This window comes from Ascaphus truei, chromosome 4 (assembly GCF_040206685.1).
Source record: "Ascaphus truei isolate aAscTru1 chromosome 4, aAscTru1.hap1, whole genome shotgun sequence".
Taxonomy (NCBI): domain Eukaryota; kingdom Metazoa; phylum Chordata; class Amphibia; order Anura; family Ascaphidae; genus Ascaphus; species Ascaphus truei.
This window is the reverse complement of record NC_134486.1, coordinates 407,938,269-407,950,580: the sequence shown is the minus strand read 5'-3', so window position 1 is coordinate 407,950,580 and position 12,312 is coordinate 407,938,269. Positions and strand designations below refer to the sequence as shown.

General features: G+C 45.3%; 2 protein-coding genes across 5 annotated transcripts in view; one reads left to right on the top strand and one right to left on the bottom strand.

The window, feature by feature from the left end:
* Nucleotides 1–7,116, bottom strand: part of CCDC25 (coiled-coil domain containing 25) — a 46,480-nt gene extending 39,364 nt beyond the window's left edge. Inside the window, exons 1-4 of the mRNA XM_075598718.1 lie at nucleotides 6,961–7,116; nucleotides 4,050–4,088; nucleotides 2,638–2,685; nucleotides 681–720 (exon numbers count right to left, since the gene is read on the bottom strand). Coding sequence (XP_075454833.1) covers nucleotides 681–720; nucleotides 2,638–2,685; nucleotides 4,050–4,074 — 113 coding nt within the window. The 5' untranslated portion in view covers nucleotides 4,075–4,088; nucleotides 6,961–7,116. The remainder of the gene's footprint in view (nucleotides 1–680; nucleotides 721–2,637; nucleotides 2,686–4,049; nucleotides 4,089–6,960) is intronic.
* Nucleotides 7,117–7,126: 10 nt separating this feature from the next.
* MRPL14 (mitochondrial ribosomal protein L14) lies at nucleotides 7,127–11,873 on the top strand. Of its 4 annotated transcripts, none has more exons than XM_075598719.1 (3): nucleotides 7,127–7,283; nucleotides 10,164–10,256; nucleotides 11,193–11,873. In XM_075598719.1, the coding sequence occupies exons 2-3, from the start codon at nucleotides 10,183–10,185 to the stop codon at nucleotides 11,557–11,559; spliced, it is 441 nt and encodes a 146-aa protein (XP_075454834.1). In that variant the 5' UTR covers nucleotides 7,127–7,283; nucleotides 10,164–10,182; the 3' UTR covers nucleotides 11,560–11,873. The 4 variants fall into 4 exon arrangements, with proteins under 4 accessions (XP_075454834.1, XP_075454837.1, XP_075454835.1 ...); XM_075598720.1 differs by having other exon boundaries at nucleotides 7,139–7,274; XM_075598721.1 differs by lacking the exon at nucleotides 7,127–7,283 and adding an exon at nucleotides 9,990–10,008.
* Nucleotides 11,874–12,312: the final 439 nt, after the last annotated feature.

Below are 12,312 nucleotides of genomic sequence, written 5' to 3'. Positions count from 1 at the left end.
TGCGGTAATATGGGGACTGCATCGCATATATTCTGGTCATGCCATAAAGTTCAGCCATTATGGAAAGCAGTGGCCATTGTATACAATACTTGGGAAACCCATAGCCAACCAAAAAATCCTCACACATTCTATACGCCACTAGATGAACCATTGCTAGAAACTGGAAGCAGACTACCTCCCCCTCTATACACCAGGTAAATAATGTTTAGCATATACTATACAGAAGATGGAAAAACTCTCTCCCTATATAAATGGCTCCACTAAATAATTTTTCAGTAATATAGGCACATTGGTTCCTATATGCGGGGATACCTCCGCAATTAATTCAAAATATTTTGGATGCAATGATATGTAGTTACATTTGATATATTATTTAATATGTATGTATGTACAAATGCTATGCCCCCTTTCCCCCCCCATGTGTTTTTAGCCAAATGTTTGGATGTATCCCATCCTTTTTCTTTTCTGTACCCCGCCCTATAACCACGCAAAACGATTAATAAAATAAGTAATAAAAAATTAACTGAAACTTTGCGATGTCAAGAAATGTATACCGTATTTATGCTTTAAAAGCAGGAAAAAATAGATTTTTATTCATTCACTATCTTTTTTTCCATTAAAAAAAATAAAAAATCCTTTTCCTTAAAAACAGTGACTGGTAAATAAATTCCACGACATACCATACATCCTCCGGCCAGCCGTACTTTATAAGATCTTCATCTGCAACACAAAAACAATGACCGTTTTAGAAAAGAGAACAACCTCCTTAGAAAAGTCAGAGCAGCACAAAAACGAGATGTTTTATTCTTCGTACGTTTCCTTTTAGCAATACTAATGCCGTGGTCTTGTATAGCACTATCCACACACAATATCCCACCACCTCATGTTCTGCTGCTTAAAGCATGGGGGGTGATAAGGGACCGTATTGTCTAAGCAGTCTGCTATCAGGAAATTGGTTTGAATAGGAGCTGGAGTGGCTCAGTGAGTAAAGCACGACTCTGGGAACAATGGCAGCGACGGGGGGAGCTTGGTTCAAATCCTGGTGCCTGGAAAATCTCATGTGTTGTAAAGTATTGTAACTGTGAAGCGCTTTAAGTTCCATTGGGAGAAAAGCGCTATATGAAATAAAATGATTGTATGTCAGCGCCAGAAGGCGTCTTATAGCAGATGACTGCTAAGTACATTTTGCCCCAAGTTCTATGTCAAGTCATTGCCTAAGTCCCATATAGCAAAACATTATATAAGAAAATTATCAATGTAATCAACCTCTTAAAAACATCTAATACACCCCCCCCCCCCCCCCCCCCGCGGGGTCCATTGAATTCAAATGTTATCTGCAAAATAATGTTGTATCACATTATCTATTTAAATAAATAAAGCTGCCATCGATAGCCAAACAAATCACTAAAACACAAGTCTGGATCAAGAATCTGCCTTTACAACAGTTTATAACCAGTTATCACAAAGGGAGTTTATATAAAGATTGTACAAACACTCATTACCATTTTGTTACTGGGGAAGCATTAAAAACGTTAAAAAAATTATTTCAAAATACTTATACTTGTCCGGTTTGTTTAAAAATGGTGCAAATCACTTACATTTAAGGCATTAAAATATGCCAATCCCGTTAGTACACTTTGGTCCTTGGAGGAACTGCCCCTTTAAACGTTATACCCCAGGGTCTTTATGAGCAAGTTCGGAGTTAAGTACTTCTCCTTGCATGGATAATAGGTTTAGAGGGTAAGCAAAGTCCAAAACAGACACATGGGAGTATTTATTTGTTTAACTTTTAGCAAATTAAATAACAAGGAAATGCCTTGGAGGGTTGTAGGGCCTTCACAATCTCTAATCTCTCTTGTTGCAATCCCAGAGGCAGATTCTGTTGTCCATTGTTCGGTAATCAAGATGCCAGCATTAGCCAAAACCCATCAACACAAAGGGCAGGGAGCTTCACAGAAGCATGAAGACAGGCCCTGATATAATAGAGAAACTTCCACAGGATATAAAGAAATCACACATTCACTTTAAAGCAGCAACCCCCTTAACCAACCCCCTACCTTTCTGTTACAACCCCCCCCCCCCCCCCCAATCCCGAGCTGAACTGCACTAGTTTAATCTCCATTGGACAAGTTTCAAAGATACGTACCAGTGAAGTTAATGGTATTAAATGGGATGTAAATGACCATCCAATAGGAATGTTGCCGCTTTGTACCGGCCAGAGATTTGGTGGCCATTTTGTTTCCCCTGAAGCAATATTTAAATCCGGTTGCCACAGTGGTAAATATCTCAGGAACCATGGTTCCCCCGTAGCCGAAAATAATGAGGTTCAGCACCAGGAGGGAGCAGCCAGGGGCAGTTACACCCATACCAAATCTCAGCTCATGTTTACAAACCCACTTTATAAGAAGGATTTAAAAATACTTTTAGTGCACATCAGGACTCGGAGGGATGGTCATTCAACCCCTTCAGTGCCAGAGCGGTCTTCAACTGAGCCACCTGTGCTGAAGCACGGATATCCTGAACACCTGACCTGTAGCCCTTGAGCACTGGAGTTGGCCACCTCGGGGTTAAGATAAATGTCATCATTTTATTGCTACAAAACACAAATAAAAGCAAACCTCACAATGGACAACTTACTTTCATATTTGTCCTTTCCCATGTAAATAGTGTAATCCAAGGAGATGACTGCAGAAAAAAACACACAAGACAGGAAATTACATTTGCCATCAGAACATACATAGAGAACTTGCATATTTCATATGGGCTTGTTCTTAAGAGTCCAGACAAGTGAGATAAATGCGGCACACCTCAAAACACGAACAAAAAGTGATACAATTACCGGTGCTCCAGGTCTTGAACGAAAGCCTGTAATCAGTCCTGGGTAGATGATAAAAGGAACACAGGGCACAATGGATTTAGAATATCCAAACTCATCTATTGAGCCAAAACTATGTGTTGGCTCAATAAATGAGTTTGGATATTCTAAATCCGTTGTGCTCTGTGTTCCTTGTTCTTAAGAGGCCAGCAATCCATGGAAGGCAAGGATTGCTTTGCAAGCCAGATTTTATTTTTATATTTCCTTTGTTTTTGTTCCCATCCTGACTACACCATTGGACGGGAAATTATACTATAGAAGTGTGTTGTACAGGCACCCAAAAAAAGTAAAAACAACAAGTACATTTATGCCGAAGTGATACATTTAATCTAAATCCCATAATAATACAAACACAGCATTGTCAGAAAAACGTGAATTGACATAAAATTCCTACAGCAAATGGCATCGCGACGCTGGCGTCTCAGCGACGCTGGCTTCAAACTGCACGGAAAAGCAAAAGATTCACGATAGCCTGGCACGCAAATACTTTAGGTTTTTATGGAATTTTGTGCGGAATTGTAAATGAAAGTGCGGATAGAGAAATACACATCTTAAACACTTCTACATATATTATCCGAATCCCTTAAAATCACAATCAGCCATGAGGGTCAGATAATAGAGCAATATATCTGTAGGTACAGCGGTATATATACATTAACATACTGTACACGGCTTGCAAACCTAAAGAGGGTTTAAAAACCCCTATTGTGGTGTCCCTACCTAATTTGTAACGGCATACTATATAAGGTATTTGTAAACTCACATTATGTACATTCATGATCCCATAATGTTGTATAAGATGAGCAAACTGGAATGACAACACAGAAAAATACTCACTGTGTCTGGCTCCTATTGAATTATATGGGGTATATAGAGACTACAGCAGCAATAGATGGAATATATATATATATATATATATATATATATATATATATATATTCCATCAGGGCAGGGACCTGTGCCTGCAAAATGTCTCTTTAAAGCGCTACGTAAAACTAGCAGCGCTATACAAGAATATGATATAAATAAATAAAATAATAAATTAGTTGCTCAGAAGATTTTCTACGCAGTCATTTCAAGGGCAGCTTTCTACCATTTGGCTGCGATGTTTTCTTTACGAAATGATTGATCCAAAACACACGAAATAAAATGATTCCATGCAGTGTCATCTCACCGTTGCTTGTGAAGTAGAACACCATGGCGGCTCCCTGAGCTGGAATAAGAAAGTGGAGGACAGTTACGCTGGGTTAGTCTGTCCCGGGAATGGGATCCTCGCTGCAGAATTATTGTACCAACCTGGGGCGGAAATATGCTGGGTAACTCCACACTGTGTTTTAATGTGTCCTGTTTCTACACAAAGTTCGAAGCTAATATAAACTAGTGAAATGACTCCTTTGGTACCAGTCTGAAGCATCGGTCAGATCTGCCGTGACGGGGAATTTCAACCATTAGAAGTCACACGTACACACACACTGCAAACCCTACATTGTGCGCGAGTGTATTCCCTCACTTACCGAGGTCCCTTGCAGCCACGCTAACAATGCTTCCAGTACATACCTCTGCGATAAGGTGATCCTCAGACAGACTCACTTAGCCCCAGTAAAACCAGATATGAAACGAATTATACCCCCGTGTGGGTCAGAAATGCTTTGCTCTGGCAGCGAGGTGGCCAGCAATAATAATGCGTACAGAGCTAGTGTGTGTGTGTATGTGTGTGTACTGAACGACAGCTTCCTACGTGCGAGACGATAAATCCAGACTCTTCCAGAGAAACCCCATATGTACTATTGACATGAAGAGACCTGGGAATTTAAAAAAAACCTCTACTCGTTATCATTTCATCTATGAAAACCCATCATTACTGGTTCATCAAAAGCTATTTCACACTATGAAACATCGACACTTTGGAAGCGATATTTAGGCTATTTCCAGCTCGGAAGCTCTCAGGAGCAGGGACCTCGTTACTGTGTGTGTGAACTTGTTCGTCTGGATTTGGTATGTTGTTCTGTTCAATTCATTTGTGGCCTGTTAAGTAAACATTAATAATAAATTGTAGGAGAATTACTTGCGTATAATATTGGCAGATTTCCTACACATGGAGAGACTGAAGTTAATATAGAGTAGTGACCAGATTAACTTTTCTATTTCACATCCGTCTCTATACGATATCCACTTCTAATAATTTCTTAAACACACTGATGTTCGTTGGTAATTATGCTTAATGCTTTCACTTGGAAACCTGCATATAGCAGAGTCAGGGATAGTTTAGCAGCGCTCAGTGTGTACAAAGGGTTATCACCACTGTCATGAAATGATCAGCACTATTCTACATGTCCACAAGAGACAGGGAAAGCTCATCTGTGCCCAGCATCTAGAGCAGGAGTGGTTAACTCCACTCCTCAAGGTCCACCAACAGGTCAGGTTTTCAGGATATCCCTGCTTCAGCACAGGTGGCTCAATCAGAGGCACAGCCATTGACTGAAATTGGCAAGAAAAGTGTTTTCATTTCATTACAACACCAATAAGCGCTGGTCATTGTCACTCTAACTCGAATAGGTACATCAGACGTTGACTAAGCCACCTGTGCTGAATCAGGGATATCCTGAAAATCTGACCAGTTGGTGGCCCTTGAGGACTGGAGTTGACCACTCCTGACAGTGTCCAGACCAGTCAGATATGGTTTAGAACCGATCTGCACATCAGACAGGGGTAGTTTAGCCTGGATTGGCAGGTCTCTCCAAACGTCATTTTAATGCCACTTAGAACATGTCACCAATACAAAATTGAACAATCAATGCACAAGTTGGACTAAATCTGCATTTGTGAGTAATGAAGGGGTCAGTCCTGCTCTGTGACTTGTACTGAGGGGGTCAGTCCTGCTCTGTGACAGGTAATGAGGGGTCAGTCCTGCTCTGTGACACTGCTCTGTCTGTGACAGGTAATGAGGGGTCAGTCCTGCTCTGTGACAGGTAATGAGGGGTTCAGTCCTGCTCTGTGACAGGTAATGAGTGGTTCAGTCCTGCTCTGTGACAGGTAATGAGGGGGTCTGTCCTGCCGTGACAGGTAATGAGGGGGTCAGTCCTGCTCTGTCACAGGTAATGAGGGTGTCAGTCCTGCTCTGTGACACTGCTTTGTCTGTGACAGGTAATGAGGGGTCAGTCCTGATCTGTGACACTGCTCTGTCTGTGACAGGTAATGAGGGGTCAGTCCTGATCTGTGACAATGCTCTGTCTGTGACAGGTAATGAGGGGTCAGTCCTGCTCTGTGACAGGTAATGAGGGGGTCAGTCCTGCTCTGTGACACTGCTCTGTCTGTGACAGGTAATGAGGGGTCAATCCTGATCTGTTACACTGCTCTGTCTGTGACAGGTAATGAGGGGTCAGTCCTGCTCTGTGACAGGTAATGAGGGGGTCAGTCCTTCTCTGTGACAGGTAATGAGGGGGTCAGTCCTGCTCTGTGACAGGTAATGAGGGGGTCTGTCCTGCTGTGACAGGTAATGAGGGGGTCAGTCCTGCTCTGTGACAGGTAATGAGGGGGTAAGTCCTGCTCTGTGACACTGCTCTGTCTGTGACAGGTAATGAGGGGGTCAGTCCTGCTCTGTGACAGGTAATGAGGGGGTCAGTCCTGCTCTGTGACAGGTAATGAGGGGGTCAGTCCTGCTCTGTGACACTGCTCTGTCTGTGACAGGTAATGAGGGGGTCAGTCCTGCTCTGTGACAGGTAATGAGGGGGTCAGTCCTGCTCTGTGACAGGTAATGAGGGGGTCAGTCCTGCTCTGTGACACTGCTCTGTCTGTGACAGGTAATGAGGGGGTCAGTCCTGCTCTGTGACAGGTAATGAGGGGGTCAGTCCTGCTCTGTGACACTGCTCTGTCTGTGACAGGTAATGAGGGTAAGTCCTGCTCTGTGACTATCTCTGGGAGTAACGGGGTGATTCATGTGTGTGACTCTACCAGTGAACAAGTTAAACTTTCATCAGCAGTATTTACCCTAACAATCACTTTATTCGACCATAGCTGTGTGACATACAGTACTGTACATCCATGTGTAACACCCCCTCCCCCTTTTAATACAATATGGCACTTACCCCCCGACACACAGGCTGCTCCCACAGACAGACAGGCGCAGTGCAGGAAGTGCACACTGAGAGCCACGGAGCTCCACCGATATCACACACAGGAGGGGAAGGGAATCACTGTCACACACAGGAGGGGAAGGGAATCACTGTCACACACAGACGGGGAAGGGAATCACTGTCACACACAGGAGGGGAAGGGAATCACTGTCACACACAGGGCAGGAGGGGAAGGACAATATGACTGTCTAGTGCTGTGTCGGGGGCGCGCATAGTGCTGAAGGTTTGACTCGCGTGCGCACCCGTCCGGGAAGAGGGAGACAAACGTGAGCAGTGTGAGTCCTCAAGTGTCAGTCACATATATACAGTAAGGGTATCATACATAGGGTCACATATATACCGTGAGTGTCTCATACACAGGGTCACATATATACAGTGAGGTTATCATACATAGGGTCACATATATACCTTGAGTGTCTCATACACAGGGTCACATATATACAGTGAGGGTATCATACACAGGGTCACATATATACCGTGAGTGTCTCATACACAGGGTCACATTTATAAAGTGAGGATCTCATACACACGGTCACATATATACAGTGAGGGTCTCATACACAGGGTCACATAAACAGTGAGTGTCTCATACACAGGGTCACATATATACAGTGAGAGTCTCACATACAGGGTCACATATATACAGTGAGAGTCTCACATACAGGGTCACATATATACAGTGAGGGTCTCACACGCAGGGTCACATATATACAGTGTCACATACATGTCTTAGATGAAGGAGAGAAAGGACCCAATTTAGCACTCGAGTTCACACTCTGTGGTGTTTAGTGATTGAATTAAAAACATGATCTTTATTAAACAACATATAAAAAACAATGATACTAACCCTTTGCCTTGAAAAAGCCCCTCGCGAAACGCGCGCGTCGGCTCTCTGTACATACATGCACGCGCAGATCAGGACTGCCTCCGCATGTATCTGTGTGACCGCGAGTTAATGCGGTAGTCTGCGAGTGCAGTTTCACATAGGCTATAAGTGCCCCGACGGTCACTGTTAGCCTCTTCAAAGTGGTTTTAGGGATAGTGCTCCGGTATCTTAGCACTGAGCAGCCTCACCTGCAGTACACCATAGCTGCTCTGACGCGTTGGTGTGCTGCTGTACATCCGTGAGGTTCACTTCAGCTTCTACAATCACGCAGCTCTCTGTTTAAAAACCCTTATTAAAAGAGTTACCTACCTGCCCCTACTATCAGTGTCTCCCACACTGGGATTCTGACCTATTGTTACAACCATAGCCAGGATATCACTCTCTGACTAGAACCACGCTGGTTAACACAGGTATATACACCCAGGAGTACAATATCCAGAGGGTTACCTCAGGTCATGTGTCACTGATAGGGGCATACTAACTATCACAGAGAAGCATAGCTGATCAAGCAATACCAATACTGATATACATGGTATATTTGTTTTTATGTTTATCAGTTGGGTCACATCTTATACAGAATTACTATGATACTGTGACCTGCAATCCCAGTACTTACCCGGACACCCCTGTTTCAATCACCTACTACACAGGTTCGCATTAGGATCACTGTGTTGCAACAGTACCAGTGGTTTATTAAAACCATCTGGCACATATTAACTTTTTTGATCCAGAGCCAATATGGCTTTCTATATTTAGGATCAACTCACCTTCAGTACGTCGTTGGACCTTTTTTTTATATGTTGTTTAATAAAGATCATGTTTTTAATTCAATCACTAAACACCACAGAGTGTGAACTCGAGTGCTAAATTGGGTCCTTTCTCTCCTTCATCTACTACAGTTTATACCCAAAGCACCGTTCATAATACCACTTCATTTAGGCTGTAGCAGGGGTTCCCCTACTGTCTCTACTACATACATGTCTTAGACAGGTCTGCAACCCAGCCATTCAACCATTATCACCTAGCATACAGTGCTTCCACCGCAGCAAGGGATTCTGGGAAATAACATGCAAATGAGCACACAATGTGTCAGTCCCATGCTGTGCTTTAAAGCGGTGTAAACAGCGATGCATTTGCTTATATGGGCTCCATGTGAATGGATATTCCGGGCAAAAGGTGGAACATTGTGTGTTCACTTGCATGTCATTTCCCAGAATCCCTTGCTGCGGTGGAAACACTGTATGCTAGGTGATAATGGTTGAAAGGCAAGGCTGCAGACCTGTCTGAGACATGTGAATGTGCTCACAAATGATATATATACACACATATACACACACACACACACACACTCTGAGTGTCACTCATACACAGGGTCACATATATACAGTATCGCTCATACACAGGGTCACATATATACAGTATCGCTCATACACAGGGTCACATATATACAGTGTCGTTCATATACGGACAATTATAAACACTCATACAGTGAGCTGTACTACTCCACCATGACATTTATACACAGCACAGATATAGCACAGGCAGCGACTGTGCCAGACTCCCCCTCACACTACTACACCATGACATTTATGCACAGCACGGGCAGCGGCAGTGCCAGCCTCCCCCTCGCACACACTGCATGTATGCTGTATATCTGCTTTGTCCTCACTTCTCAGAAGAGGATTCCAGCAGTAATGTATAAACATTTTCTCTTCCAAACAGACTCGGTACATTGCTTTTATTTGCCATTCAGCAAGGAACTAAATTATTACTGTTGCAGAGAGAAGGGCAGTGTGTGTGTGGGGGCAGCCTCCCAAATAAAGAGTTATACTGAGGCAAAGTAACACTGTGGCCCACCCACACCCTGAGACGTTCCCAGGGGAAAACACTGTGACCTATCCACCCCTCAGAGCTTCGTGGGGCAAACACTGCGGACCACCCACCCTGAGAGCTTCCCGTGGCAAACACTGCGGACCACTCACCCTGAGAGCTTCCCTGGGCAAACGCTGCAGACCACTCACCCCTGAGAGCTTCCCGGGGCAAACACTGCAACCTGTTTTAGTCCAGGATCCCTAATTTCCACATACGCAGCACGGCTGGGTACATAACGCCGGGTACATAACGCTCGGTCTCGCTGCTAAGCGCTCGCCTGTGTAACACTCATATTAACCCTTTCACTTCATGGTGACCCCTCTGTGTGAAGCGGATTGGGCTGGAAAATGGGGCAACCGCTATGTTATTTGTAACCATGAACCATGTGTCTCTGCAGGGCGCTCCTGAGCAATACAATGGCTCTGCTTCATATGGGAGTCAAGAGGCTCATCGTCCCAGCATGCAAAGCGCTAATCATACAGCCATTCAGGTATATCTACAGCTGCCCACACCACATACCGCCCAGCACCTCCTAATACACAGGCATCAGGGTCACATACCTTCCTGCACCTCCTAATACACGGGCATCGGGCACGTACCTTCCTGCACCTCCTAATACACAGGCATCAGGGACACGTACCTCCCTACACCTAATACACAGGCATCAGGGACACATACCTCCCTGCACCTCCTAGTACACGGGCTTCAGTGACATGCACCTCCTAATACACGGGCATCAGGGACACGTACCTCCCAGCACCTCCTAATACACGGGCATCAGTGACATGCACCGCCTAATACACGGGCATCAGGGACACATACCTCCCAGCACCTCCTAATACACAGGCATCAGGGTCACGTACCTCCCTGCACCTCATAATACACGGGCATCAGGGACACGTACCTCCCAGCACCTCCTAATACACAGGCATCAGTGACATGCACCTCTTAATACACGGGCATCAGGGGCACATACCTCCCTGCACCTCCTAATACACGGGCATCAGTGACATGCACCTCCCAGCACCTCCTAATACACGGTCATCAGGGACACGTACCTCCCAGCACCTCCTAATACACGGGCATCTGGCAAATGTACCTCCCCGCACCTCCTAATACACAGGCATCAGGGACATGCACCTCATAATACACAGGCATCAGGGACACATACCTTCCAGCACTCCTAATACACAGGCATCGGGGACATGCATCTCCTAATACACGGGCATCAGGGATACATACCACCCAGCACCTCCTAATACACAGGCATCAGGGACACGTACCTCCCAGCACCTCCTAATACACGGGCACCAGGGACACGTACCTCCCAGCACCTCCTAATACACAGGCATTAGGGACACATACCTCTCACCCCCTCCTAATACACAGTGACGTGTTCCTGTAATAAGTCGGTGCTCTCTCTTAGTGTGTCCACGTCCTGCAGCGCTATCCAGAAGATGACCCGGGTTCGAGTGGTGGATAACAGCTCCCTGGGGAACACTCCGTACCACCGGCCTCCCAAGTGCATCCACGTCTACAACAAGACCGGGGTGGGGAAGGTGGGGGACACGATCCTGCTGGCCATCAAGGGCCAGAAGAAGAAGGCCCTTATAGTGGGACACAAGATGCCGGGGGCCACCATGACCCCACGATTTGACTCCAACAACGTGGTGCTTATAGAGGACAACGGTAACCCAGTTGGGACGCGAATCAAGATCCCTATCCCCACCAGCCTGAGGAAGCGGGAGGGTGATTACTCCAAGGTGCTGGCCATAGCACAGACGTTCGTATGAGATGACCACACAGGATACGGAACACTGAACGGACTGGCTGATCCGGAACACTGAACGGACTGGCTGATCCGGAAAACTGAACGGATTGGCTGATCCGGAACACTGAACGGACTGGCTGATCCGGAACACTGAACGGACTGGCTGATCCGGAACACTGAACGGACTGGCTGATCCGGAACACTGAACGGACTGGCTGATCCGGAACACTGAACGGACTGGCTGATCCGGAACACTGAACGGACTGGCTGATCCGGACTAATCCCAGACTCTGCACTGGTGTCATGATTAAAATACAGATATTCCTACGATTTAAATACAGTTCCTTTTATGTCTTGGTTAGGGCAGAATGTCCAGAGGTAGGAGGGTGGGAAAGATGAGGAGCCGAGTAATTACACCTAAATACTTACTTTTCTGTCTGCACAGTACAACCACATACAGTATTCATTCTTCATGTATTTACCTGGGCAGGTTCTCCTTCATACATTCACTTGGGCCAGGCTCTCTGTTCACTCACTATTCATTGACATTGAATTATTCACGTGCTGTAGAGCAGTGATACTCAACTCCAGGCCTCAAGCCACTTGTGCTGAAGCAGGGTCTGATTGAGCCACCTGTGAAGATGGGATATCCTGAAGACGTGGCCTGCTTGAGAGGTGTCTTGAAGACGAGTTGAGCACACCTGCTGTAGGGCATACTCATTCAGTCATTCAATGTTCTTGTTAATTCATTTACATGGAGCTGCTACTGCAGGTG

Bases quoted from the DNA above. Each gene is read 5' to 3' on its own strand.
- MRPL14 (XM_075598719.1), top strand. From the start codon at position 10,183: ATGGCTCTGCTTCATATGGGAGTCAAGAGGCTCATCGTCCCAGCATGC. The intron at 10,257-11,192 runs GTATATCTACAG...GCTCTCTCTTAG, and splicing joins CTAATCATACAGCCATTCAG to TGTGTCCACGTCCTGCAGCG.